Raw genomic sequence first — 25,044 nt, forward strand, 5'->3', positions numbered from 1 at the left:
GCGGGGGCTGCCTGCTGCTCTGGCTGGCCCTGCTGCTGGGCTGCTGGGCCGAGCTGGGCAGCGGGCTCGAGTTCCCGGGGGCCGAGGGCCAGTGGACCCGCTTCCCCAAGTGGAACGCGTGCTGCGAGAGCGAGATGAGCTTCAACATGAAGACGCGCAGCTCCAGCGGGCTGGTGCTCTACTTCGACGACGAGGGCTTCTGCGACTTCCTCGAGCTCATCCTCACGCAGGGCGGGCGGCTGCAGCTCAGCTTCTCCATCTTCTGCGCCGAGCCCGCCACGCTGCTCTCCGACACGCCGGTCAACGACAACCGCTGGCACGCCGTGGTCATCCGCCGCCACTTCAAGAACACGACGCTGGTCATCGACCGCACCGAGGCCAAGTGGGTGGAGGTGAAGTCCAAGCGGCGGGACATGACGGTGTTCAGCGGGCTCTTCCTGGGCGGGCTCCCACCAGAGCTGCGCTCGGCCACCCTCAAGCTGACGCTGAGCTCCGTGAAGGACCGCGAGCCCTTCAAGGGCTGGATAACGGACGTCCGGGTCAACTACACGCAGGCGTCGCCTGTGGAGAGCCAGGAGGTGCGGCTGGACGACGAGCAGAGCCGCCTGTGCGCCGGCGACGACGTCTGCCTCAACGGGGGCGTCTGCTCCGTGCTCAACGATGAGGCCGTCTGCGACTGCTCCCAGACGGGCTTCCGCGGCAAGGACTGCAGCGAAGGTAAGGAGCCCCCTCCGCCTCCGCCTCCGCCCGCCCTGCGGCCGCGTCCCGCGGCGCCGGGCGCCTCTCCCGGGTCCTGCGCCCGCCGCCGCCAGGGAGCAGGAGCAGGAGAGCGGAGCGCTGCTGGCGGCAGAGATGCTCTGTGCTGCCTGCCGCAGGGTCCCTTGCGCCCGGTGCCGTGTTGATGCGTGCAAAGGAGACCGGTGATTTATATGCGAGTCGCCTGGGGGGAGATGAGGAGGGAGGATGAGGTGGAGGATGAGGGTGTTACCCCAACGGGGCCGCTGCTGCTGTGTCCAGCACAGAGCCCGTGGCACGGGCAAGCTGAGCCCCAAGGGGCCGGGGGAGGCACGGGCGCCAGGACCGCCCCGTGGTCCCGAGCAGTCGCCCTGGCCAAGGCGAGTTGGGGAAAACCCTGCTCTCCTTGCGGGAATCCCGCCCACGGATAAATCACGGAGGTAAAACGTGGTCCACGTGCAGCCCCCCGCGCTCGCCGCGTCCGCTGGGAAACTGCTGCAGCATGGGGGAGCGAGTGCCCATGTTGCGTGCCCGACACGGGCTTTAGAGGTGTTGGAGTGCAGGAGGGCGAAATCCATGCCGAGAATTGCCATCTCCACGTCCCGAGGCTGAGAGCAAAGACCAAAGTGTAAAATGCCAAGGTGTGAATATATATGTATAAAGAAAAGGTGATACGTGGGCCAAGTGAATGTCCTCACTGAGTGGCTGCATGGTATTTATGGCTGAATAATTTGCCTTTCTCACTTCTCTCAAATTTTCCTTGCTATAAAAAAGAAAACAGCGTTTGAGACTGTGCCTTATTATGTAACACCTGCTGTCCTTAGTGTCAATACTCCAACACTGCCGTCATTCTGCATCCTGTTTACTTTTTCAGCTGTTTATCTTACATCTGCCATTTGTTCCAAAAATACCAAGCCGTTTCACATTTTTGAAATGTGTTTTCAATAAAGAGAGCACAAAGGTAGCTTTGGAAAATGATGAACTTACCCCTTCAGTAGCACATATATGTCTGTATGTATAATGTATGTAGGCACACATCTAAATATAATCTGATTTGGGACTTATAAGAAGGTGACATTCAAAATAATATTTAGAATCACCCAAATTAAGGTAAAATCTGGGCTTCATTCAAACACTGTCTGTTTTACAATTGACGTCAGTGGAATCAAGATTAGATCCCCACATGTCTTTTGTCCACAAAGAAGCCTTATAAAATCATAGCAAGACATATAATTTTAGCATACCTTCTCTGCAAAGGATCATAAAATATTCAGATTCTCATTTCATTAGGAGAGAAGGCAACATTGCCACTCTCTGCAATATGAGTGGAGTGAGGCCTACAGTTTATATTTGTTGAGGGAGAAAAGGTAATAACGGAAGGATCAGTCAGGTTTTGATGAAGAGATTAGTAGCTACTCATATGTGCTGCAGAGATATTGAACTAGTTTGAAAAATAATGATTCAATCTTCCAAGAAATAAAAAGGCAAAAGGACAAGTAAAACTATTAGGTCTGCCAAGAAATAAACCTTGGCTGTTGATATTTAATTCTTTCTAGTAAACCTAACATTATGCTGTTAGGTTGTGATCTTCTGTTCCCAGAAGAAGTAAATTTCCCACTAATTTTAGAGGGAGTTTGCCATTCCTGAAAAATGGAGGATCAGGGTCTTGGAGAGCAAAGACTAATGTGGGGAGGTCTGTGATGTTTTGGGTCTTCATCTTATTTTGCTTTTTGACTAGAAATATTTGACCAGAAATTTTATTGTCAAATCATATCCCAATGATACTGTTTTTCCCCTTTTAGGCAAAGAATAATCATTATACTGGAGGTTTTTTTTGATGCTATTCTTTGGATATGGCCCTTTTTTGAACCTTCTGCATCTCTATGGTTTGGCAGAGCACATAGTTGCATAATATAATGAGGATATTAGAAAGTAATAATAATAAAATTTCTATTTTTCTTTTATCCTGACATGCACATTTAAGAGATTATAAATAGCTTATAAAGAGTCACTATTTTAAGCTTTAAGATGAGATTTTTCACAACATTTATTTTATTTTCTGGAAAGGTCTATTTTCTTTGAATTTGCAGCTTTGAAAATTTCTGTATTTTTTTTCCTGCAGAAAAGTTTTCTTATAATAATAAAATTTTACCTAGTGCAACTTTGAAAACCCCATAGCAATATGAGCTGTTCCCAATGGGCCTAAGTCTCCCTCTACTTGTCTAAATCAGGAGTGGCTTTATTTATGTTATCTGAATTACGCTAGTGTAAAAACAAGTTATCTAAGAATCAGCATCAGATTTAGAACAGTCAGTCATGCTCTTGGTTTGAGCAGGATCTGCACTCTCTTCGGGGTGAACTTTGGCATGAATTACAGAAAAAGGACAGGAGTTTTGCTTGGGTATCCAGGGTGAGCAGCCTATAGCAGGGAAAATCATGATCTCCACAGTTCTGTTTTCTGTTAGTCCATGGGCTTGTGAATAGAGATGATACAAGGCAGTGAAAGTACAAGACAGTCTTCTAAAAAAGTATGACTTGCATTAAAATATGCCCTGATTACCATATCAATTTTCTGATAGAGTTTTTACACCCATCACAATCTTACATTCAATGAAAATGATCTGATTCGTGGAAATGAGTGAAATGAATATGGTTTGATTTTACAACAGTGAACTGTTCATTAAAAAGGCTGATCTTTAAAACCTACTTTCTTAGTAAAGTAACTCCAGATTCTAGAATTCTAGGAAATCAGGAAAATATGCAACTTACATATATACAAAATATACATTAAACAAAAAACAGGCTTTGATTTGGGAAACTTCTCACGAACTCCAGCTTCTTGTCACTTCACGCCCTTATGCTTTTCTATATCTGTAAGTGTTAGAAAAAATTACTCATGGTTTTCTCCTTCTAAAATATCGATGGCCTTAGTGACTCAGTATTATCTTTTTGCAGTAACTACTGGAGGCAATTATTCTATGAATTCAAAGTGTTCCTGTTTTGAACATGTCTAACTGTCCTACTGAGTTTCTGTTTTGTGGAAAAAAGGAGGACTGCTCATGCAGCTGTTCCCTGTAAGAGATATTCTTCCTCGTCAGATGCTCCGTAGTTGATTCCAGCTATGGTCTGAGTTGTGAAAAGGATTTTTTAAGGGAGCGAATTCCAGATGGCTCAAGCTAGCCAGCATTTAATTTGTTTGTTTGGGTTCTCAGTATATTGCATAAATCTTCCTTGTGCACATTTTCTTCTTCATGTTAACTTTTTAGAAAGGCATCCAGATTTTGGGGTTTTTTTTTAATTTTTTTTTCATGTTTTAATTCTTTCAATTCTTTCATGCCTTGGCGAAGACATACAAACATATTTTGACATTAATTATCTTCCATGAGATACATGTTTGAGTGCAGAGCAATGCCAATGAAGTCAGTGCACAGTCAGTCGTACAAGAGCAGCCACCCTTGTCGTTATCCTTCTTGAACAGTTAGGTAAATGTGCTGTGGGATAACAAATACTGTGAGCAAAACTTCCCTTCTGATTTACACTTCAGATCCCTTGTCTGCAATGTGCATCTCTATACGTGATTTGTATTTGTTCTGCACACTGAATTCCTTATCACTGCCAATGGCCACCGGGGTGATGCTGATTTAGGAGGAGGGATAGGAATCCGCTAGAGATTGCACTAAGGTTCTGTAGTATTAACAGAATGGTTCAATTTAGTCTAAGTAAAAAATCTTTAATATTATTTAGTATTTTTTAAATAGTGGAATTTTTTGGCAGGGTAGAACTTTTATGGCAGATAGTCAAATAATCCCTGAGTCTTCCAAAATGTTTTAAACCAGTGCTCCAATTGTATGTAAATAGAAACCTCATGTCAGTTTAGAGAAGAATTTTGCCTCATTTTCCTAATGCAATTTGATATATTATTTTGTTTGCCAGGATTTTGCATTATAAGATATTGATTTCAATATCTGCCTCATGTGAAATCACAGCAATTTAAATACTGTGTCACTAGTAATTAGGAACTGCCAGTCTGTTTTATCTTCCAAGAAGGCTACTTGTTGAGCACTGCTAATCCTTTCAAAATGCTCACATTGAAATCCTTCCAGAAGACCACTTACACATACAGCATTCATCTTAGTACCCCAGATCAATAACCTTTTATATAGTGATTTCCTTGCTTCCCCCTGCTAAGATGGAGGGCTCATGCCAATTTTGAGTTTATACTGAAAATTATAGGGGACTAGTATACTGGATTTTACTTCTAACAGCCTAAAAGCTTGTGTCAGATTGGTCATACAGTAAAAAATTTAAAATTATATAATGAAATTGTCTATATTTTAATGTAATTACACTTTAGGGCTTACAGCCATTTTGGACTAAAAGCAGCTGATCTTTTCTCAGCTACAGGCTGGCTTCCACTTAGGTGGAAAGCTCCCTAGGAATCTTTTTACTGTAGATGTTAGCCAAGGAGTTGTGGGGAAAACATTTAGATTACAGAGCATATAATTGTATCCCATCATCATTACTGAGCTGATGGATGGGAGTGGGGAAACAGACTAGGAAGTAAAAACAGTTCTTAACAGAAATAACTTTAAGTAGAGGCTAACTGCAACATATGGTTCTGAGGGTTCATTCTTCATTTGATAAACATATCAAAATCAAAATTGGCTGGTAAACAAAAGGGTTCATCACACTCTTGTTGAAATTAATGCAGTGTTTTGTCTTCCGGAAAGCTTGGCGTTGCTTTCAGAAAACATGAAGCTGTTCCAGTTTCTGGAAAAATACATTTCTAGTTTACTGCACATTAGTTGAAAACTGCGTACCTTTATAAAGCATGGTTTACAGAATAGCAAAGGGCATTCTGAAATGTTGTGTACCCAGGGAGTAAAATGTAAAGTCCCAAGTGCTGTTTGGTCTAGAAGTTATTTGTTAGAATGTGACAAATATATAGAATGAACTGACTAGAAATCAGGCTAACTGTTACGTGTGCAATACCTCTTAAAGGCTGTTCTACTGATTATTCTAGTTATTCTTTTCTTGGATCATCATTTAATCTTTTACAAAATAATTTAGTGTTCCTCAAAGATGGCAAATTTGTCAACTGATGTTTTCTCTTTCTCTGCGCTGGAGATGGACCTTAGTAGCTGGATTATATTGTTGCTTATGTCAAAGTCAGTCCTTCCAAAGTATGGATTCTCTTCTGCCAAATTATAAAGTAGTTTTATGTGGTGGGTTCATGCAGGTGTCCAGCCATTCCCTTCGACCTCAGAGTACCCAGCAGAGCCAGTGAGGAATGCGATAGACCAGATACAGCAATGAATGAAGCAGGAGAAGGCACTTGGTTTGGAAATAACATTGCTTCCCCTGTGACCCACATCACTTCACACCATTTCTTGTCTGCTTTCTCCATCTGCACAGTTAAATTAGTGACACTCCAAGCAGGATTTCTTGGAAGATTTTATTCCTGGCTGTGAGCCAGAAAAGATCAGCGTTTCTGTTAGGATCTCCACTGTGTAGTCAAAACTTGAAACTCTCTCTACCATATGAGTACAGCCTTTTTGGTCTACTGTTGCAATCATTTTTGCAGCCTATTTATCCATACCCAAGTATGCATAATATTGTATTTTTTTTTCTGGTGTGAAACTGGCCTGCAGTTACGGGCCTTCTGTTAGTCTGGCAAGATGTTGGAAGTGCTGTAAATTCCCAACTGCCAAAGAGATTTCCCTTGGCAATTCAGCTCTTTGAATGGGTGTACAGTCCCTACCCTTTGCAGTGGCATGGCACCTGGACATTCTCATTACTGGAAAAGGTTCAAAGATTTAATGTTGGAGGACAGTGGAAACTCCGGCTTCCACTTAATGAGCGTATAATTTTCAGGCTGGTGTTTCTTGAAAGACCACGTTGCTTTTGGATGTTCTTTGCTTCTGGATGAGAGATTTAGGGGAAAAGGGAAGGCGGCCCAAGCCTTATTTGAACTCACAAGTAAATAAGAGACAGGGTGTGCTGGCAGCTTGCTGTAAAAAAACAGGGCTGCATAACAGGATTTTAGATTTCTGAAATTTTATGGAGTTGTTTATGAACCTGGAACTATTTAACTAGGTCTAAATACCAGCAATTTTGACATATCATAGAGAGCAAAACAAAGCCAAGTTCTGTTTTCATTTTCCTTTAGAATCAAAGTCTCATTGATTCAGGCTTAGAATTAGGGCAAACCTAATAACCTGCTGATTCTGAACTTATTATTCGAGTGGGAATATGAAGATAGAGAAGATCTGGGGCGAATTAAATAACCTGCTGATTATGCCTGTAGTATATTCATCTGGGAACATAGATACAGAAAAGAGTTTTCATATGTTCAGGTATTTTAAAGCATCATCATCATTTTTTTAATTTAATGCATTCTTATGAGCCATACTATATGAGTTAAGTTATGTGACTAACTTTGTTTTACATTTAAGGGACTCTGTAACGTGAGGGAAAAACTTGTTTTACCAAAGAAGTGGGAGGTATGTTCAATAGAATCATTTTTGCAATTGCTGCCACTACTAATTGTGACGTGGTGTATTTTGCCTATGTAGGTGTTATATATCTGCGTTGCAATGTAGGTGTATAAATCACAGATTGCTTTTAATCTGTGGCACAATGCAGAGTCTTAAAATGAAAAGATACGACTTTTTGGTGATGCCTTTTAGCGAAAAGGCTTAATGTCCCTTAAAGGCAGATCAGTTAGATGAACTCTTCTCACAGTGATGTCTTCTAATTAAGAGAACACCTACAGCCTTTATGGAGGTCGCTGACATTTTGCTGTGCAAGTGTAGATATATGTCACCATTCCCAAGTTTCAGAACCACATCTTAATGGCTGATACAGAATGACCTTCAGTTTGGTTTTATTTTCCTTCTATGCTTTTTGACTTTAGCAGAAGATGTAAAAATGGTACTTGTGTGAAAGGAAGTGTCTTTATTAGGAAAACATTCCTTAAAGAAGATGATATATATTTCTTATAAATTATATATACCTTCTTTTTAAGAAGTGTATAGAAAATTGCAAAATCAGTGAGTAGAACTGCATCTCAGTATTGTTATTTTCTTTAGAAGTTCATCCTGATTCTTCATCTGTTCCCAAAGGTGACAGCAGAAACATCCCTACAAACATGTCAGCATTTGTACAAAGGGTGTCTAGAGGATGATTAGCATGAGCTGTACTTTGCTTGGTGATCGGATACAGGCTTGTGATGCAAAGATCACGTCCATTATTAATAAAATGTAGGAATCAGACTCTAATTTTAGTGAAGTGAATGCTCTACAGAATCTTTTCAGGAAGTGTGCTATCTTTGCTAACTGACTAATGAAGACTCAGTAGAAATAATCCCCCAAAAGTTTGAATTGTAGTGACTCTTACGCAGTGATTGACACATGTTTGTAAGATCAGGCTCTTAGCCTGGGAGGTCCAGAGGCATGAGAGTAGTGAGAAGGGCTGCTTTTTCTCCTTAGGCTACAAAAGCTGCTCTAAATACACTGAATATCAAGTGAGTGTCCATAAGGGGTTTGAAAGTTGCTTCTGATGGCTTTATATCCTAGAAAAGCAGCCGTGTTTCTTCATGAAGTTTCCAGAAATGTTACTACTGACACTGTTGTTATTAGTTCTGTTTCCTTTTGAGTTTGCTTTTCTTTTTTTTTTTTTTTTTTTTTTTTTTTTTGTTCATCAGAGGAGATATGGGTGAATAGATAGAAAGCAACAGCTGTTTGTCATTTAATTTTTAAGACTATTGTGCAACGATTCAAGAAAATACTTATTTTTCTTGGCCACCTACATAGATTTCCTAAGAACTGCATGATGCCCTCTTGCTACATTCTTTTTAGATAAATATTGCTCTACTTCCCAAGGGCTGCTTCTCTGTGAAGCTTTTTTGTGGTACTTACTGCAGAAAAATAATTTCTGCAATAGTATTACCTTGCAAAGAGCATGTTTTTAAAATATACATTTTTATCCTGAGAGAAGTTGTGAACTGTCTTTCAGCATTAGACAAAAGCTCTATCTTGTTTGGTTCAACATGTTCTGAAAAATCCTGAAGACAGGTCTTATGTTTATGCATAAAAAATTCCTGATTAAGGTGTTTTGAGGATAACACCTACATTTTGCTAGTAGTTTATCAGGAAAACAACGTGATTTGAATATAATTCCTTCTTGGCCAAAACTGCAATCGGGTTTCCATCAGCTATCTCAGTTGTTAATTGTTTCTAGGAAATTCTGGTTTGCTTTATGTTGTGATTACTCTTGGTCCAGAATGTTTGGAGGAGAGGAGGAGAGGCGGAGATGAGTTTAGCTAGAAAACCCTGACTTTATGGTTGTACCTTCTGTGGCTGTCAAACAGCTGAGACTGGCAATAGCTCCACAGAGCTATTTTTGTTTTCTTGATCAAAACTTGTGAAAATCTGAAATTAAAGAAATCATGCATCAGTTTGAGTTGAGAAGTTGAAAGTTGAGAACAAAATTCACATTGTTTCTAAGAAGCTAAGATCTGTCCAATGGCAGTTTTTGCACATCCACAGACAATCACATTATTAATATTTGAAAGTATATCCATGGAAAGTATAAAGATAAGAGCATAAGTAGGTGGTATGACAAGAATTCAGAATTAAGCCTACATTCATTGTGTGGTGATTTCGTTTTTTTTGTTCATGTGTTTAAGGGTGAAACTTGCCTCTTCATTTTATTCACATTTGTGTGAGGAATAACTAAGAGCCGCCAGTGATGCTGTATCTGTTGTCACAGAGATGTATCTAACGCAAAAGTCTTTCTTCTGGGAACTTACTAATGTGTAGTTACTTTGATATTGTACTTTCATTTGGGGTCATTACTTCTTGGAAATCCTGAGATTTTGATGGGCAGGTTTTGATGTTCTCCAGCTTTGTTCCTCCGTAGCTTACTCTTTGGAATTAAAAAAAAAAAAAAAAAAAAAAAAAACCACCACTATAGAAATATCTCTTGGAATTCTTGGTTCTTGCTCAACTTGACCAGTGAGTGACTTCAGTGCACCTTTGGATGATTCACAGAATGCAGGACACACTAAGACTTAGGTAAATAATAAAATAATATTTGAAAATAAAGGCTTCTTTAGGAATCTTGTTATCTTTAGGAATATTGTTATGGATCATATTTCTAAAATGCTTTGCTGCTGTTGGTTTTATCATATTCAGGACCCTTCAGTCAGTTAGCAGAGTGAAATCATTACTCCAGGTAATGGACTAATGGACTTTCGTGTGTGTAAGTCAGGATTGATGCCTTCAGAAGTCAATACATATAAGTCACTGTTAAATAATGGTAAGATCAGAATCAGGTCATCTGGCCATAAAGAAAATATTTCAATTATGTTAATATACACTCCAAAAACACTTGAAACAACTGCAAGGACCAAACAGGATTAACCTTGCCCATTACTATATAATATTACTCTGTGATCTTTGTCATTCAGATGCATAGAAGCATTTTGCCAACACAGAAGTGACTGGCAGAAAGCTTTTCTGGCTTGATTTACACATACACGTAATTACTTATTCTACTCCTTAATTTGTCCAACTGTCCAGGTGTAATAAGAGACTGGCAATGCAATTTCCCCTTTAAAATAATGAATTAGTGGCTAAAAAGATCTCATGCTTCAACCCACTTTCCGTCTCCATTGCTGAGATATCTTATCCAGTATTAAAATGCTCACTATTTGAAAACAGACTGCTCCTCCATCGATGTGCTTGAATCAAGCTTCACGCTCCTTTTCCTTTTCTTTTGTACCCCTTTCAGTGCACAGATTTTTATAGCATAGCTTGAGATGGCCAGTTTTTTTGTTCTTTAATCAACCTAGGTCATTGAGGTCAATCTAACACGTACGAACACTCAGAAATCTAGGGTTTGAGAATTTTATTACGTTTGTGAAATAGAACCTTCCAAAGCTATAACTCATCGGGACTAAGGATCATGTACAGCTTTAATTTGATCCCTTTGTGAGTAGCCATGAAACAATCTTTAATTACATGATCATATACCATTTTTTCCACAATCCTTCTGCCTCATTCAGCGCATAGCCTGGAAAATAGTTATAATTTCTTCCGTATTTTGCTTTCTCCTTGCTGTTCAATGTTTAGCCCTGAGCCTTATTTATTGTCCTTACTCAAACCAGCTTTGAAGAGAAATTATTATTTTTTCCCTGGGCTTTTCTGTGGTTCTCATAAGTAGCCTGTCTGAACTACTCTACAAGTATTAAAAAATGCACAATGCCCAATGAAAGATGACAGATGCTGTTATTCCACTTGCAGAGAAGAACTGAGGCAAATGATGTTCTAATTTTGAGTACACAATCTGATGTTTTCATGAGTACTTTATGTATATGGAATATACTATATGTACACTATAACTTCAGAGTGCAGCCTCTATTGACTCTAAATTACGTCTCTCAGTGACCAGAACTGTATCTATTGGGATATCCTGCACGGTAGGCACCCAGAAAATGCAGAAGTCCCCAAGAGCACAAGAAACAAGCACCGTCTGGCCTTGGAAACTGGAACAAAAGTTCCAATGTGTGGGACACTTCTAGCTGAGGAGGGATAGACCATGTTTATAGCTCCATGGCAGTGTTCAGGGATGTGTGCCCTGAGGTGCATCCCACTCCGTTGTGGGAAGGGCTCTTCAGTCGCTGGGGCAGGTGCGTTCTTCACAAATACCCCAGGTTTCTTCACCACTCAGTCATTACTTACTGCTAAGAAGAGACCTTTTCTGGGTACAGAACACGTTCGGGAGCCTCTGGAGACCATTGCTTTTAATAGTGTAATTAAAAGCCGTGCCATAATGTATATGAATTCAGAGGGTGGATTTGAAGAATATAGGAATCCCTACTTCTCGGTTATGCTATTTCTGAGTGGTTGATTTTGCTACCTGAAGAATGTTCTTTTAACGTAGTAAGATACTAGTGTGTCTATATGTACATATGCCTTTATTTTAGGGTTTTGAAGCTCTACTCCCACTCTTACATCTCAGCCCTAGACAGTTTCTTCTTTTCATCCTTTCCATAATGTTCCCAACAGGGATGTTAATGAAGGCTCCCTGCTCCGGAAGGGACCCTGTGAGACCCTGCACAGGCTGTAGCCACCCAAGGCTCAGGTTAGAGATTGCACAGGCCAAACAGTTTTTCAGGAGTCTACTGATAAAATCCAGGGCAACGCTCGGATTGTATAAATAGGGACATTTTTAAGAAAGCTTGTGTTTTGAACAGATTCTGGTGTGTTTTCAAAGGCTTGGCAGAAGGCTTAACCCAGAAAATCAAGTCATTTCTCCCCAAACCGTTTTTAGATTTCAGCTTCAAAATATGACTAAAGTCAAAAGGAATCAGAATGGAAATGGAACTACTTAGAGTTCCCTTGGGGAGATACTGCTGCTAACATAAATGCCAATTTTTCACTTGAGCTATTTTTTTGTGACTGAATCAAATATGTACTTTTTAAGGCTAAAAGAATGGTGGACTTTCTTACTATTGCTGAGTTCCCCTCAATTTTCTTCATTTAGTATAAGGGATCGTCTTCTGTAATAAGTGCACCTTATAAAGCAGGAAATCAAGCAAAAAAACAGCACATACAAAATTGTTTCTGTACATTTCAGAATCACTGTGGAAGGGAATGAGTTGAGTTGACCTATGAGAGATCCATTTCATTGTTTTATAAAATGCAAACATCGTATTTGCTTATCTGTTTAGGGTTGCCTTTGAAAAGCTTAGGTTAAAAGTATTTTTTGAAAGTCTTTATGTAAAAGTTTTATGTGAATGTCTAGCCAGTATATGTTCCATACATAAGAGACAGAAACATAGCGATTACTCTTTGAACTAAGAGTAATCTGAAGTGATCCTTCTTTTTAGGGTACTTCTGTCGTCATAAGAAACATATTAATAAATGTCCCAACAATTTCCAATTTCTCTGTTGGTGTAAATATTAAAAACAAAAAAAAAAAAGAACAAAATGAAAAATACTGAAGATTAAAAATATTTAAAAATATTTATTTTCCTTTCCCTTTCTCTTTTCTTTTATAATTGCTACCACTTTATGACAACTACCTTATCCTAGGTATTATTTTGACTATAAAGTCTGCAAATAAAAAGCTATTAAGATTTTGGAAAGAAGTTGAAGATAAATGAAAGTCACAGTAGAATTCTTAATTAATTATTTAATATTACCACATTCACATATAGTTCAACTATATTTGGCTGGATTACTTGCATGAATAAATTTCTTCCCTTGGTGCTCTGTATAAATTAATCTATGTACAAGTATGCTGCAGATAACCATACATATTTTAATAATAATTAAATATGACTGTTCACAAATATCTGAATATTCTATATATTAGCCTATGAGACTATGTGTATGGTAATGAACAGACAAAAAAGTACAAGAGTCTGTAAAGGTCAAGAACAGCACTGAAAATCATCGTTCAAAAATAATCACATAAAAGCTAAAGCTAAAGCACAGAATTATTGCACAATCAATTCAAATATGTGTATTTATAAATTTAAGACATCACTGTTTCTATTTTCATGTAATTATAAAGCTGTACCTAGCAGGTAATCTTATTAGACTCATCTTTAGAAATGCAGTTGTTCTCTGAATACTTGTAAGTTTAAATTCAGATGTATAAATTTAAATATAAATAATTTTGTTCAAGTTTATTTTAGGAGTGTTTTTCCCCCTCTTTCTTGCATTTTCTATAAAATAATCACCATGATATTCTCTTTAGTCAACCTTCAGTTTTGCAGGAAAACAGTACCAGTCACAATCAAATCTCAGGCCTCTGCAGTCCTATATAACATCCCTACCGGCGTTTTCTTGCTGAGCAGCAAAGGAAGCATGAATTAATGCAGTCCGATTTTACTGTCATTTAAAATATGTCTCCAGCTCAGCAGCACTGCTCTGCAAACTTATACACACAAGATAGGATACGAAGACTGATGCGAGTTTCCCAGCCTGTGAGATTGCAGGATGTGAACAGAAATCAAACGTATCGACACTGCGATTAGCGTTTAACCTCCTTTGTGCACTTAATACATTTCTTATAAAATCAGCTTCCGTGATTATTCATGCATTTAATAAAGTGGTGCTGTAGCTTGCTCCTGGTAGAATGGTTTGCATAAACGAGGATCATTTTCTGGGGAGGTTTTTATTAAATGCAGATCACTTGGATCAAGTAGTTTTCATGCGCTTACTCCAGTTGATCCAAAGGGGCAAATGGAAAGGAGTTTTTGGCACCCAATATGAAATGGCATAAGGGGACACCGTGTCTTATATCCAAGTGAGACATGTAGCTAGACCTTTTCTTGTATCTGTTGGAATTTGTATGCTTGATTCCTGCAAGCTTTATTGATTATTTGTGTTCTGTCCAGAAAAACATATTTAATGAAATTGTTGGAATTATCTAAGAGAACTTTCAGTGATCTGGAACATATTTTCCTGGTTTTAATGGCGTCTATATTCAAAGATAGAGGAGGCTCCAAGCAGCCTAACATCTCCTTTGAACTATATCTTAATAGAAAACCTCAATTTTCTGTGCATAAATGGCATCATACATAAATCACGTTTTGGAAAAAAATATTAAACTCTCAGTACTGAATATTTTTGTAACTGTCAAAAGTATTTTAGACTTTCTTTTGCTGCATTTAAAAACAGTATTTTTGTAAATATTTCTCTCTGTCCCTCTGGCCTTATGCAAGGAATAGTCCTAACAGTTGGTGATAAAGTAAGAGACTGGCAGTACTGTCAAAACAAATCCTAGTCAACTACATTAAAGATATCAGAAGAAGCGCGTAACAGAAATACCTGAAATTTTAATAGGCATCACAATAGTATTCAGCAAATTACTGGTTAAGGAATGTGCTGTCAGCTGCCTCATTGTGTCTAAAGGGTGCCTGAAGTCAATCCTACATTTCATACTTGAAACTCTGCTCAGTAAGACTTTTTCTCTGCTTAATATGCGATCAGCTGTTAGCTGTACTCTGAAATGTTGGGTTTCTCCGGAAAATTATTTTGTTTATGTGACCTTTAGTTCTTGGGTTTTGGAGCTGGATTTTGCTTTTTGCAAAATATCCTTCAGTTTGGGAAAACTGATTATGAAAGAACTTGGTTTCAGCTTTGGGGCCCATATATTATTTTTTTTTTCTTCTTTTAAAACTTCAGAAATGATTACATCAGATGAATGGTAGGCATCTGGAAGTATAAAATGGAAAAAAAAAAAACCTCAGAGATGAAGAACTGAGAAGTAATTAAGTACTGAAAATGGAATTTGGAATTGCTGTTTTATTTTCACAATTTTAATACAAATTCCTTATATATCTTGAGTATTTAATTTTTCTCACAGTTTTTCATACGTAAAATAAAGTTAATATAAAATTAATATAATATTTACTGTCTTCTATCCATTTCCTGTCTATTTCAGCATGTCTTAGATTTCAGAGCATATTTTACTCTGTGTCTTGCATGACCTAAGGCAAGAGAAGTGGATTTTGCTTAAGGTTCTAGATGTTACATATTATGAACAATATTAGGAGTAGTTGAGATAAAAACATTAAGGCATAAGTAATAAATAAATGTTTGTAATTTAAGGTGTTCTAGATGTCTTTAAAATCAAGAAAGTTTCCGAAGTACTCATATATATTCTTTTCTAAAATATGCTTGTCTGCTCATTGAGGCAGCCTCAAAGGTGTTTTTTTTCTGACAAAATAACAACAAACTCCATTAAAAACATTTATATATCCGTAAGTAAAATGTTCTTTGTTTATAAAAGAGTCTTTAACAGATATGCCATAAAGAATTCTTAATTTTGTCACATTTGCAAGCAAAAGCAAAGATGAATTTTTGGAAATGAACTGAAAGTCTTCTAAAATACACATAAGATTTTATTTTCTTGGGGTAAATGTCAGTTGATGAAAAGCATTTTCTTAGACCGCTTGCACTTCAATAGTACTTGCTGATGCTAATGTATAAAGAATTTTAGTGCTTTCTGGCAGAAAGTGTTTACAAAATGTCATAAAATGTAAAACTTTGTGCTTCCAAAAAGATCTAATGGGATAAATAGCAATTTTCATTAATATCTGGTTACAGGAAGACTGTGCTGAACAATATACACTGATGAGCTGTTTTTTACTTCCTTTTGTAAGAAAAGCATTTTCTGAAGTTTCTAACCTCTTGGTAGTTCTGCTACTTGTTGGCATTAACCTACAAGCATAAGACGTATTCACTCATCCATATTTGAATTAAAATGCAGATCTGATTTTCAGAGGCAGTAACAGTTAAATGATTCACCTCAGACGCCTATAGAAAGCAAGGGAATCTTCCTTCCAATTTCAGAAACCTTTGGCTCGAGGACTTGGGTTCTGCCTCACACTTGAAGTGGTCAGAGTGTTCATGGAAGTTAATTACAGTTGTTTGTGAAAAATGTATAGAGATATATTGCTTCTACTATCTATTTATATTAAAAAAAAAGTTAATGCAGAATTCTAAGAGGATTAGATTAGCCTATCTTTGTACAACAATGCAATGTTAAGGCAACCTAAAGTGTAAGTAGCTTAAATGACTGTAGCCATAACCCTTCATGTCATGAAGACTGTGTGAGTAACTTTAGATACCAGTTTGATCGTAACTAGGAATTAATTCACCTGTATTTCTTCTACTGACAAATCTATACAATACATATAGCTACAATATGTACTGTGTAGGGAAGAGTGCTTAGATAGAGCATGTGTACAGAATCATTTTCCTTAGTATAAGATACGTGTTTCGTTTGGAGGGGGGCAACTTAGGAAATAATTTTTCATCTCTATTTAATCTTATTTTGTAAGGTGTACTTCTGTGTATTCCTATTTTAGCAAATGTTAAACGGCAGGATATTTTTCTCTTTTGAGAAAAAAAAAGAAAACCTTACATTTTTAATCTACTGAAAACAGATTATTAAGATTAGTATGAAAATGCTGGGAATTTGGGGGACTGTATCAAATTATTCTAGTGCCCTAAATACTTCTTAGCATATGCTAATCATCAACAAAAAAATGTTCATTTAAGCAAAACATGTATTTAAGCAAAACATGGCATTCAGAGAGAAAAGATTATATGCTTATTTTGAATTTCCTTGTGCTTTCTTAAAAAGTTTTTAGAATATAAATATATACGAATAGATGAAAAATATATTATATTCATTAGATTTGTCATTGAAATCTGTTTCAGAGAGTTTGAATTTTTTTTTAAGATTAATACTGGATTGGTGATTGATTTTTAGGTCATGCATGTCAGCAATGAAATACATAAACCTCTGATTAGTTTACATTGGCTCAAAGCTTTTCAGTTCCACTGAGTGATAAATTGCACAGTCACTCTTTTGTTCAAGGACCAAGTTGAGATAGAAGAAAAAAACTAGAATTTAATACTTACCCAATAATGTGCCAAGCTTCAGATGGTTCAGCTCTGCAATTCTTATGTTTGGGGATTCAAGTTTATTTGTTTGTGGGTTATTGGTACGGCTCCACCTGCCGCAACTTGATGCACTGGTGTTTTCAAATAAAGCAAACCTTTTGGCTTCACTTTTACATTTCATTTAGCTTCATTTTATTTTCCTCTTAACATTAAAATTTGATAGCCGCACTAAATTTGATCTTGGAAGGGCTGGGCTATAGGGCAAAAGAGCATTAAAGGATATCCTGAATTTAATCTTTGAATTAGCTGAGATTATTCTGCTTTATGCTTCTTTGGCTCTCTGTCTGTTCAATAGCATTTTTCTCTCCTCAGTTAATTTACCTTTGTCTCTTCTTCTGGTGATACATTTCATGTTTATTTTTCCCTTCACCTTGTTTTCTCTCCTCTTTCTTAATCTTGAATTGTCTCTTTTTGGCTTTAGGATTTAAACGAAGAAGCCAAGAAGGGAAGAGTTTGCCGATAACTTTTCCTTTTCTCAAGCCTTGTTTTCCCCCAAATGCTTGTTAGGCTTGTGAATTTATCCATTAGAGTAACCAAAGAGATACTTGTATTGGGATTCAAGCTATCCTAACAGAAGACATCTGCACCACTTGCTTCAGTCCAGAGTGTCTAAAAGCAATTGCAGTTGTTAGTTTTAGTTAGTTCGTTACTTCTAGTTTAGGCTCAGCCCCATAGGAGGATAGGTTTTGTATGAAGATGATTCTTTGATTTGAATCAAACAACTACATTTTGACAGTCCATAACACCAATGTTTTCTGTTCGTACCACAAAGCCAAAGTCTCTGAGAGATTCCAGCTTGTGTAATCTAATGAACTAACTTGGATTTTATCTGCCACAAATTTCATGTTTTAGAAAAATACTAGATGAATTGGTCCAGGTTTCTTTATGCTATCACTAAAAGCTTTCAAGTCTATGTAACATTTGTTGCAGTATATTGCTAAATATGTTACTAGACTATGAATAGAGGCTTCCTAATGATTCGCTTCACAACTGTGTGCCAAAAATGCGATGTAGTCTTAGGTTATAGCACTTCTATGATCTGTAATTGATAGCTCTACAACTGTCAGCTGCTTCCATTTTGCACAGAACATTATATAATCCCTCTCTTTTTCTTCATGTGCCTTTCCAGTTTAAGAAGATACACTTATTACAATCTACTGTTCTTTTCCTATGAATATAGTAGTATAATAATCATCTTCTGTTGATCACGTTTTCCAGAAATGATGGGATGTTGAGCTTCACATATTCACATACAGTTTCCATTTAGCACTCCTCCTGATTTGCATTGCTGATTCCTTTTTGATGTTGAACCTCATTCCACTAAAATTTCCTCCCTCAGATACTTCCTTCTTATATTAAGTCAGACTTACTCATTTCCTCAACAAATGATATTTAACAAGGTGACAAAGATAAGGAAATGTACATAGTAGGAAGCATTGGTTTCAGGTGACATATATTACATCAGATGGCCTCTACAGTTATAGAGCATTTTTAGGAAATATTTAATTCCTTTGCAGTCTGCTTGAATGCCATCTCTCTCTCCCCTGACAGCTGTTTCTGTTCCTTAAAAGCACTTCTATTGCAGGAGCTCTGTTCCTGTGTGGTGGTCTTTTCTGATTTTCATTGATGGAGTCCCCTCTCTTTCAGTTTGCTCAGTTATGCCCCACACCATGTTTTCCCCCATGTTCTTCCCTGTTTTCTACAGATGTCAGTCTAGGGAGTTTACTATTCAAGAGCTTTCTCTGTTCAGTTTGTTTTATGCTTGGCCTATTCTTAAGACTTTTCATTCTGAACACTGTCTCTGGCCTTTGGCCACTCCCATAAAAGATATATTCCTTACTCCCAGTGAAACTAGTCTTTGAAGTTAAGTGTGGAGTACTTTCTACTTTAAAGAGTGATTTTATTTGATTTCTTTTTATTGCTTTCTCTGAATGTAGGATTTAGATAGCTCTAATATAGTGCTATATTGTAATGCTACATAATATAATTTAGAATACACTTCATTAAATATATATGATACAATTTCTTATAAATATAGCTGGAAAGTGACAGAAGTGGAGCAGCACAGCACCTGGACCTCCTGCTCAAAATTGTTAATTTTGTTCATAAAAGAAATCCATATGCAATGACACAGGGTTTCCATGTCCTCTAAGTCAGATTGAAAACAAAATTGAATACAAGTTATATCGGCAAGGTTTAAATTAAATTGTCTGCAGAAGCTATTTGTGGTGGGCAAGATTGGATTCCGTATAAAGGAAGTGAGCGTAAGGTTTTTTCTAAGGTATGATCTGTAATGCACCTGCTGGTGTCCCTTGTTCTTTGAAGTTCACATGGGCAAGCAGAGAGAAAAGCACCAACACCTCAGGGAGGACAGCGTGTGCTCCAACATGGACTGCCATGACGTGCCAGCAGCTCCACATCTGCAATCACATATGAAGAATAGCTGATAAAGTGGATACAGTTTCACTCTAACTGATTCTAAAGGCCGATGACATTTAGAGGCATGGCCAGAAAGTTAACTTCGCTTTTATCTATGTGGTGACCTGAATGCTGAGCCTGAAGTCACACTCAATGGTTTATCTCATTCTTTCTCTTCACTAAAGGTCTCTCTTAAAAACGTAAGTAGGAGTGAGCAGAAAATGTGTGGAATATAGAAAACAATTTACCTCCTTTCCATTCACATCCTCATCACCCTATCTGGCTAATCCCTGCTCTTATACAACCACTAAAGGAAGATTCACTTTGGAAGGCAATATGTTTCTCTTATTTTCATGCACAAACTTATTACATCTGCTTACCGATTAAAATATGCTAACATTTAGCAGAGCTGAATGGATTTTTTTTTTTTTTTATAAAATGATTCATCATTAGAAAATTATTAGTGATTTTAATGAAACAAAAATCATGAAATACCACAGAAACTTATCAGTTTTATCATAGGTAGTTCTCAACATACTTTAGAATTAGAATATAGTTTAGCTTTGGCCCTGAATGTGTCAGGCTGGCCCAACTACAGGGAATCCCAACTCTTCTGGAGGGAAAACTACTGTTTCTTGTGTATCTGTATATTTGGATACATATGTATGTATTTTCTTTTTAGAATGGATAAATTATGTGTATGTGTATAATTATGTCATACTAACACACATAAACACAAACATACATATATGAGCATAAAAATGATCTATTTTTCTTCTGGGTGATGAAGAAACTGTAGAGGTTGTTACATTTTTATCATATGTAGAATATTTTGAATATGTTCCTTTGACGATATGGTATGCCAGATATTTGCACTTTGCAACAGACAGGCCCATGTACATGTTGCAAACACCTAGTTGCATTTCTGAGGTTAATTCACGGTAATGAATTTAGTCTCTATTTCTCCTCAGTCATAAAATAAGTAAGAAAAAAAGAGAAAAAAAAAAGCAGAAAGCTTTAAAGACTTGGGAACCACCTGTATAAATTTGTATGTCTTGCACATAGTTTGTGTATGTTTTAGATTGATTCAGTAAGTATGTTCCTTCTAACTTAATGTTAGAACATTTTAGTTATCTCTAGGTACTCTGCACTGCTGAACCACCTTATATTTTAGTGATTTCCTTAGCATTTGTGATTTGCATTGAAAGGAAAGATTTCAACAAATGATACATAAACATGTCACATTTTCACATGTAATTGCCAAAGTTGCCTTTAAAAGCAGGAAATAATGTATGCAGATGGCTATAAATAGCTGAACAGTTAGGCTGATATTAAGCTATAATACAGCTGCCTTGCTTCTGTTGACTTACTTAAATGAGGGATATGGTACCCACAAGCCTGGACTTTGGCAATATCTGGGATTCTGTAGGTATTAAAGAAACAAGCACCTTATTGACCATTTCACACGTAAGCCTGGAGCTCTACGTAGTGCTATAGCAGTGGCATAACCATTAGTACGTCTTGGCGTTCAGTAGCATTTCTACCATTTTGGGACTGCTTCTTAGTGCACGGCAGAAGAGAATCCATTATTGCCATCTTCTAAAAGCATTGCATAAACTCAAAGTGAAAACCAATGAAACGGTTTACATTTATCTGCATGTGATTTAAGTTAGAGACACTCATGGCTATTTACAGTATCTGAATGAGTTTATAATTAGGAGAAGTTGTCAACTTGTTAAGCTAGAAGGAATATGATCTATTTATGCCATCCTTTATTATAATTTTTATAGCCACATTGACTTAAAACCTGACAGTTTGTCTTTCATAACACTATCTGACTGAGGACTTAGGACAAGAATGTCCTTCAGAGGATACACACTATTCTTTTTTTTCCTTTTTTATGAAATTAATTTGAAATTGTTTCTGTCATAGCAGGACATTTAGTGAGCTACACTTTGTTTAGACAAATAAATGAATGATGCCTAAACAGCAATAAGAGGAACCTAGTAAATGAGACTGTTGTTATGCTACAGAAATTTCATCCATAGCCTTAATACCTACATGTCCCGAATGAACATGTCACTTAGCAAAATAACAGTGTGTTCGGGATATACTGAAAGATCTGATATTTAATTGTATTAATTGATCGAAATGTGCAAACAACATAATGATAAACATGTGAAATATCTGTAGTTTAAGGATAATGGTTAGTGTAAGCTCTCAGTGTGTTGCTAAATGCTTCTAAATGAGTTGCTGAATACAATAATGAGAAGGAATTCAAGCATTCTGTTCTAAATATTAATCTTCTTTATGTCAGTAGAAGTTGTGTAACTGATAAAGACAAAAGTACACAGGTGTATGTTTCCACCTATCAATAGTAAATTATAACTTAGGCAGCACTGAAGTAGAGGAGCTGAGGGACAAGTGGTTACAGTGCCTCAACAAAGAGGATGGGAGACAAAATGACATATTTAATGTAGCTGCTAATTTCAGTACCTCCTTTTTATTACATTATGCTGATGATGTCCTTTGAAAACTGAACAAAATAATGAATTACTTATGTGAGAGATTAGGGATGTCATTCTCATGGAGAACTCTTTTATGGAAAAAATAAATGCAATGTAAGACATCTGGAAGGCAAAAATGCTGTTCATTTATTAGTTATTTTTGTCTATGATGTTAAATGGCAACCACAGAAAAGAAAAGAATAGCTCCAGTATACAAGTGGAAATTCCATATCCTTCTTTTTGAACATATGCATATTTGTATTTATCTTATTTCATTGTAGTTTCATACTGTATATGAAAGAAGAGGATAGTGATGCAAATGTAGCTGAGAACAAAAGTGGAAAAAGGATAGAATGAATTTAAGGACACAGCAGAAGTATGCAAAAGAGATGCATATGCCTAGAGAGCGAGAGCATGAAAGAATTGTAAAATGATGAAAGAAAGGTTATATTCCACAGAAGATGAAAGGAAGAATGTAGTAAAAAAAAATGCTAAAACAAAAGCATGTGTAAAAATAGTAAATAACATTAAAAATAATGGACCAGATTTTTACCTGGATAAATGCATGTTTTTCCATTCATTTCCAGTGCAACTATATTTAATGGCAACCAGATCTACGCTGGCAGTTTCCCTGTGATAATTAAAATAGATCATTGACATGAAATGTGCCCTACTGAGCGCTTTGCATCTGTGCTTTATCTGGGATGTGGGCTTTAAGACTTGCCTTTCCTAGGATCATATAGGTCCTCCGAGTGGTGCATCAATCCTACCCTTAAGCTGGAGCAGTCCCACAAGCTTGTGCCTTTAGGAGCCGTCCAGGAGAACTCCGACAGCTGCATCCAGAGCCTTCCCTCTGAGGATGCCAACCATGCACATTCCTCATGTGTGGCTGCCTGGCTAGTGCTACAGTAGAAGGTAGAACAATTTCAGTGTTTCAAAAAGAGATAAAACATTCTAAGATGGGAATGCTCTCAATGCTTTTTCTCTTCCATCGGGATGGTCACAGGCTTCTCTCCCCTTGGCTGTGGCTTTGGACTCTTCTCCTCCCTGTCTATCCCACAGCAGCTGTGTCCGCTCTCACTGCTCAAAGCCTCCACATTTGGATCCAAATCCCCTTCCTGCTTGACTAATGGCCTCAGCTATTTCCCTGTGTTCCCAAGCCTCTGCTTTGGCTCCCAGCCCCTCTTCCCCCGCAGCAGCTGCCCAGCTCTGCCCTGCTGAGACCCTGCTGCTTCTAGCTGTGTCTCCTGCACAACCTGGCACCATCCTGCCTCCCCTTCCCAGGCCTCTGCCCTCAGCTTTGGCATCTGGTCCCTACACCTTCTTCTTTGCCACCTTGCTGGACTCAACTTCTGCCCATGGCACTTGGCTCTTTCTCTGCTCTCACATAATCTTTAGCAGCTGAATTCTCTCTCTCTCTCTCTCTCCCTCTCCTCCAGCCTGTTCTCATCCTGTCCTGCTCTTGCGCAGCCTCCAAGGCCGCCCTTTTTCGAGCCTGCCTTGGCTGTTGGCTCCAGGTGTCCTTCCCCAGCCTGCAGCTGCTGCCCATCTCCCTTCCCACGAGTGTGTGCCCCACACGCTGCCTCCCGGCGCCCTCCATGCACCGCTCCGCTCTCAGCAGTTGTCACCCCACAAGGGCCATCCGGGCCCTGCGCGGTGCCTGGTCCCGCCAGGCGCAGCCCCTGCCTCTCCTCAGCCCCTCTGCCGGCTCCCAGCAGCTGCCTCCCCTCGCCCGTGGCCTCCGCCCTCGCCTTCTGGCCCCTTGCCCTGCCCAGCTCTCCACAGCTGTCTCATCCCTCTTCCTCAGCCCCCGTTTCCATCATTTCCACCCCACTCTATCTCTGGTGTCTATCTCTGGCAGCTTCTCTTGACCCTGGCTGCAGATCTGTCTTAAGTCTGGCTTATGCCCATAACCCATAATCAGGCCAAAACATCTTGTTTGGCTCTTTATGCTGACCCAGCTCAACAACTGTTTTCCTTAGTGCCTGTTTGCATTTCACAACTGTTTTATGCTTTTCCACACCCTGTTCGAAGCATTTACTTCCATAGCTACGACCTTCCTCCTCCTTTCAGGCCAGCGACTCCTGTCCCCTTTTGCCGTCAACATCCAGCTTTCCCTTCTGCCCAGGCTTGGGTTTCTGCATGTGGCTCCTCTGCCAGTACTTGAGCCCCTGCCACCATCTTTTCCCCTTCTCTTCTTTTACTAGTTTGCTTAAGAGAGCTTTGGGGACTGCCTCTCCCTAGCCCCGCTGCCCTCCCTCCAAACTCATCAGGATGGCTGCGGCCTGAGCGACCTCCTCACTTTATTCACATCTGTGAGATGATGCCCCCAGTTCAACACATATCTCCCGCCCTGCCTTGCAAACATGAGCCTGCCTTGGATGCTGCCAGCTGGAAGCAGGGGCTGGGAAATTGTGTGGCAATGGGTCAAGAGAGAGTTTCACATCAAGGTTTATGATTGTGACAGCACATCACAACAGTGACCACTGAGTTGTCAGAGTGGCCTCCAGGAACAGTTTTAAACTGGGGAGCAACATGGTCCACATGAGAAACCCTAGAAAGGGGAGACCATTATGACACACAGGAAAATCTGTACTACACAGTGGCAAACATAGTCCTCAGAAAAAATGAGAGCAGAAGCAATATGTCCATACAGTGAAAAGAGCAGCCAGGACAACTGTGGGGTAACCCATGGTTTGCTACAGTTGCTCCTCACGAGGCAAGAGCCTCTTAGGCTAAGTACATGGAAAACAGGAAGTCATAACTTGATGTTATGATTTAGAGGAAGAAGAAGGTCTGCACTAGTAGTGTGTGCCACTTTGGGAATAGGTTGCATGAGTACAGGTGTAAATTCTGCACTGGGCTTTAATTTTCTGTCAGCGTATCGAGAT

General features: G+C 38.6%; 1 protein-coding gene across 6 annotated transcripts in view; it reads left to right on the forward strand.

The window, feature by feature from the left end:
* The first annotated feature begins 70 nt into the window (after positions 1–70).
* The window catches only part of NRXN1 (neurexin 1), a 592,551-nt gene continuing 567,577 nt past the window's right edge, over positions 71–25,044 (forward strand). For 4 of the 6 annotated variants that reach the window (XM_026048050.1, XM_026048052.1, XM_026048054.1 and 1 more), the window contains exon 1: positions 349–717. In XM_026048050.1, coding sequence (XP_025903835.1) covers positions 414–717 — 304 coding nt within the window. In that variant the 5' untranslated portion in view covers positions 349–413. Of the gene's footprint in view, positions 718–25,044 lie in introns of all 6 variants that reach the window. The other 2 variants (XM_026048048.1, XM_026048049.1) reach the window with 1 other exon arrangement.

Source organism: Nothoprocta perdicaria, unplaced genomic scaffold (genome assembly GCF_003342845.1).
Source record: "Nothoprocta perdicaria isolate Ctin4 unplaced genomic scaffold, notPer1 scaffold_51, whole genome shotgun sequence".
NCBI lineage: Eukaryota > Metazoa > Chordata > Aves > Tinamiformes > Tinamidae > Nothoprocta > Nothoprocta perdicaria.